At 40.9% G+C, this 5,557-nt stretch overlaps 1 protein-coding gene across 1 annotated transcript; it reads right to left on the bottom strand.

Annotated features, from left to right (window-relative positions):
* Positions 1-1,255: 1,255 nt before the first annotated feature.
* On the bottom strand, positions 1,256-3,788 carry LOC120782611 (proline-rich extensin-like protein EPR1). The gene is made up of 2 exons (XM_040114978.1): positions 3,709-3,788; positions 1,256-3,602 (listed from the first exon to the last, which is right to left on the bottom strand). Exons 1-2 carry the CDS (start codon positions 3,742-3,744, stop codon positions 1,590-1,592), a joined length of 2,049 nt encoding a protein of 682 aa, XP_039970912.1. The 5' UTR covers positions 3,745-3,788; the 3' UTR covers positions 1,256-1,589.
* Between the last annotated feature and the right edge of the window lie 1,769 nt (positions 3,789-5,557).

The following is a 5,557-nucleotide window of genomic DNA, read 5'->3' as shown; positions in this document are numbered from 1 at the left end:
TTTATTCGGATCTTTTCTAAAGGTTATTAACTTATTAAACAAGCACAATCATAAAGTGGTTTGAAATATTGCTATAGTTTCTGCCTAAGGCTCTTTGAGATTATCAATAAACGAACTGGTTAAATGTAAATAAAAATAATAAAAAAAGATTGAGTAGTTAATTTTTCCAATATTAACTGCAAATCGTCGCCTAAAATGCAAAAAAAAAAAAAAACGAAAGAGAAAGGATATAATAGAAATCACTCATACTAAAATAAAATTTGAGTTTTGGTTATGAAATGGTTATATTGGTAGTCGAAAAAGTTGTTTCGTATTTCTAATCAAACTTCACCATATTTTGTTTTATATTTATAACAATAAATAAATTAACAAAGATGTACCATTTTGGTGAACCACTTTTTGCCATTTTTCCGCTAGAGACATTATGCCATCAGTGTAAGACTTTCATCACTGTAAATCAAAATTTCGAAATTTCCAGAACGGTAGCGAGCGAACCATTGTTGTGCTACACGAACTGATACAGCATTGTCTGCGTAAACTTAACAAATTTCATTAGCGGCTTGCTTGGCATTATTTCCTTTTTATACAAAAATTTCAAAATATAGCGAATTGCTTCATTATTTTCACTCATTTTTGAACAGCTGTAATTTTTTTCTAACTTCCCCGAATTCTTTGATTTTTAATTTTTTTTAGTTAAATAAAGCTTAAAATCTCACCTTTCCAACACTATATGGTACATATGACACAATGTGATTGGTGGCACTGGAGATATACTACTGCAACGACTTCTATTGACAAAATACGAAAAGACTTTTTCGGCTACCCAATATATTGGTTACATCTGACCCCGACATCTGACCGCGTAAGCTGAGAATTTATGTTACTTATGTGTAATATGATGTAGTGGGCCGTAAGCAATAAAAATTTCAATTTCGATGTTTTTTTTATGTGACGATATTCTTTTATATCGGTATTCATTCTATACGTATTTAACTATTATTTTCTTTAAGCGATTTATTATTCGTGCCTTTAGCCTAACCCATTTGAAACTTTGGTTCGCTTAGCACCAATATCAGGAAATATTTCTTCGCATGATACCTTAAGTCCTTGTGAAGTGAAAAGCCATCGAATGTATACATTTTTATTTAACAATTTATTTTAAAAATATTCAAAACTTAAATGAAGGTATGTTTTTAACATTTTTTATGAAAGTAATACACAAATATTTTACAAAAAATGCAAAGATGGAAAATGAAGGAAAGTATTAATACTTATGCATATGTAGGAAAACATATACATATATGTATATGTGAAACTTAGAGTATAGTTTACAAACAAATCGAACATCGAGTTACATGAGCTTGTAATGAGAAATGAGAGATGTATGTATGTTTACTTCATTACAGGCGAAGAAATGGCAACGCTGGGTTTTTGGAAGGAACCCATATAAACCTAAATAATTTTCAAATGTGATGTAAGTCGAGGCAGAGATGGTGGCGATCACTTAGAAAGTCACACAAGAAATATTTGGATTACGCCAAAAATTTTGCGCCTCTCTTAACAGGGTCTCTTTGCAAGGTGATAATGGTCTATTTGCGATACTTGTAACCACCATCGGCAGAGTAACTCTGTGGTATGGTCTCTGGCACTGATATTGGACCACTGTAGCTACCACCGGATAGACTTGATTCTGGTGGGGCACTGTATGAAGAAGAAGGGCCAGAAGGAACAAATCCACCACCATTACCACCTGCACTTGGAGCGCCATAGCTAGAAGAAGGTGCCGATGGTGGTGCAGGTGCTCCATAGCTTTGTGATGGGGCTGGAGCTGGAGCCGGAGCGGGGGCATCATAACTGCTGGAAGGCGCACCGTAGCTAGACGATGGCACCGGAGCAGGTGCTGGTGCTGGTGCACTGTAGCCGGTTGGAACACCATACGATGTAGAGGGTGGAGCAGGTTTTGATGGAGCAAAAGGTTTTGAACTTGAGGGGGATGGTGGTAAATATGAGTTTGATGGTGGTGCAGGTGCTGATGGTGCCCCATAACTAGATGAAGGCACCGACGGGGGAGCACCATAGCTGGCTGAAGGTGGAGCTGGTCGAGATGGAGGACCATAGCTAGAAGCTGGTGGTGATGGGGGTGCTCCATAACTGGTTGCTGGTGGTGAAGGTCGCGATGGAGGGCCATAACTAGATGCTGGTGGTGAAGGAGGCGCTCCATAGCTTGAAGATGGTGGAGACGGCCGAGAAGGAGGACCATATTTAGAAGCAGGAGGTGAAGGAGGCGCTCCATAGCTTGAAGATGGTGGAGCAGGACGAGAAGGAGGACCATAGCTAGTAGCTGGTGGTGAGGGTGGAGCACCGTAGCTAGAGGATGGTGGAGAAGGCCGAGAAGGTGGTCCATAACTGGAAGCTGGTGGTGATGGTGGTGCGCCGTAACTTGATGATGGTGGAGCCGGTCGAGAAGGAGGACCATAGCTAGTAGCTGGTGGTGAGGGTGGAGCACCGTAGCTAGAAGATGGTGGAGAAGGCCGAGAAGGAGGTCCATAACTGGAAGCTGGTGGTGATGGTGGTGCGCCGTAACTTGATGATGGTGGAGCCGGTCGAGATGGAGGACCATAGCTAGAAGCTGGAGGTGCAGGTGGAGCGCCATAGCTGGATGATGGCGGTGAACTCTTTGGAGGGCCATAACTGGATGCGGGTGGTGAAGGTCGCGATGGAGGACCATAACTAGAAGCTGGTGGTGAGGGTGGTGCACCATAGCTGGAAGACGGTGGAGCTGGCCGAGAGGGAGGACCATAGCTAGAAGCTGGTGGTGATGGGGGTGCTCCATAACTTGTTGCTGGTGGTGAAGGTCGCGATGGAGGGCCATAACTAGATGCTGGTGGTGAAGGAGGGGCACCATAACTGGGAGATGGCGGGGCAGGCCGAGAAGGAGTACCGTAACTGGAAGCGGGTGGTGACGGAGGAGCGCCATAGCTAGGTGATGGAGGTGCACTCTTTGGAGGACCATAACTAGATGCTGGAGGTGGTGGAGGAGCTGGAGGAGCTCCATAGCTGGTTGCTGGGGGTGACGGAGGTGCGCCATAACTGGGTGAAGGTGCAGATGGAGGGGCACCGTAACTGGACGATGGTGGAGATGGAGGAGCTCCGTAGCTTGATGCTGGCGGTGAAGGTTGTGCGGGTGGGGAAGGTTTTGGAGGTCCATAAAAGGCTACCGGTGACTGTGGGGCAGAGTAAGTTGAAGCGGGCACCTTAGCGGGACGTCGAGGTTTCTGTGGAGCTCCATAACTAGAGCTTGGTGGACTAGGTGGAGCGCCATAGCTAGGCGACGGTGGTGCTCCATAGCTAGGGGCGGGTTTGCTGGGCGGACCATATGAAGTAGATGGCCGCTGTGGTGGTGGTGGTGCTGGTCCCGGCGGTGCGCCATAGCTTGAACTTGGCGGACCTTGTGCGCTGGCATATGGGCCACCGGTGGGCGCACTTGGGGCATAACTACTTTGCGGTGGGGCGCTGTATGACGTAGCCGGTCCCGATGCTGGCGGCAAATAAGAGCTCACTGGAGGCTCTGCATTGACAAAAGTGAGTGCAACGCATATCAGCTACAAAGAGAAAAGGAAATTTATTGTTTATTTTTGGAAAGTGATAATTGAAAATAATATAATAAATGTATATATACATATGTGTAATATATAGTGATAAACGTACCGTTGCAGCTTTCGCTGTGGAATGAAAAAGCTTCATATTGGCAACGGCTTATTAGGGAAATGCTGAAACTTTTACGTTATATAATCTGCAAGTAAAATATAAAGGATTAGTTCACATTCTGAAATGTTTTGAAATATGAAGGTGTTTGAAGGAATTAGTATTTATAATTTGTAGTTTAGATAAGTGAGATTGTTCTCCAGTAAACTGTCACTATTATAAGGCTATAGTTATGTATTAAGTGTATATAATGTGCACATTTGCACTGGAGATCATGTTTAGTGCTCTTTTGGAGTGAATTTTCTATTATCTTTAAAACCATGTCGAATTTTATGTTAAACAACGAAGACTGTAACCAACTATAGCTTCGTGCATGACTTGTTGCGTAGCTGAATTAAGAGATTGAACGAAGTTATATGTGCACTTATTTGTACATAGATATGTGAAAACTGCCCCTTTACGGATTTATTTCACAAATTGAAAAAACACAAAAAAAAAAATTTAAATATTGTGGAACCAAATATAACTATATTTGACTACCCAAAAAAGTATTTTCGTATTTTGTCAATAGATTTCGTTGCAGCTGTATATCTCTAGTACTACCAATCACATTGTTTTATACCTGTAGTGTTGGAAGGCTGATATTCTAAGCTTCATTTAACCAAAAACAAGAAAAAAAATTAAATTCAATGAAATTTGTGAAGTTTACGGAGTCTGTATCAGTTCGTGTAGCATAACAATGGTTCGCTCGCTTCCGTTCTGGAAATTTCGAAATTTCGATTTACACTGATGAAATAATGTCCCTAGGGGAAAAATGGCAAAAAGTGGTCGACCCAAATTGTACATATTTGTTTATGTATTTATTAGTTAAAAAAAAAATTAGTTGAAGTTTGATTAGGAATACGAAAAGCCTTTTTCGACTACACAATGCCTCAAAGCTCCCATCGATCTATGCGATTTCTAGGTTATCTATATACTAAATAATAAAAATTGATCCATTGTCTCAACGAACAATAATCATCAGAAATACTTCATTAGCCGCGTGTATTATTATTTTTTTAGGTGGCAGCACCTTATACAACTCGCGTAATTTTTTTTATATAAATGTTTACCTCTATACATATATGCGTATATATAGACATGAAGTAATACAAATTTGCACTACTTCTTTTATAGCGAAGTTCAAAGAAAACATTGCAAATTACAGACGAAGGAAGAATCAAGCGAAACAAAGAAACTTCAAATGGCAGCATTACGCAAATTAACGGTTTCGAGTCCACTGCAAATGCTGCGTTGGCCGTCATACGCACGGGCGCCAAATGCGATTTCGCAAACAATGAGCGCGTGTTCAGTCACAAGCGCATGCGCAATGAATGCAATTACAAACTTCAATTGCAAATTTGTTTATAAACGCATGCGTATGTATGTAGACACCGAATGCATGTACAAATGAATCTGTATATTTAGATACATTTTGCGTATTTGGGGGCCTCATCGTGACGTTGATGCTTGAAAAATCAATTTGAAATCAATGTGGAATTCTTTGGCGTTACGAAATCGCAAAAGAATGGAAATTAAAAAAAGCGTAAAAAAACGTTATGTTTGGTTGCACTGAAGCTAGAATACCCTTCACAAATGAAAAAATTTTACAAACAGAAACTTGATTTTGATCGTTCAGTTTGTGGGGTATATATGTATATGCTATACTAGACCGATTTAAAAAATTAGTCCGAAATTTGTACAGTTGCTTTGGACAAGATGTCTTGTCAAATATTCAGTTTGTATGGTGGATATATGCTAGGATTTTGATATCATTGATCGCAACAACCGCGCCGTTAGTTCCGCTTTCTCC

Source organism: Bactrocera tryoni, chromosome 1, assembly GCF_016617805.1.
Source record: "Bactrocera tryoni isolate S06 chromosome 1, CSIRO_BtryS06_freeze2, whole genome shotgun sequence".
NCBI classification, from domain to species: Eukaryota; Metazoa; Arthropoda; class Insecta; order Diptera; family Tephritidae; genus Bactrocera; species Bactrocera tryoni.
Note: the sequence above shows the minus strand (reverse complement) of the source record. Positions and strands in the feature narration are given on the sequence as shown.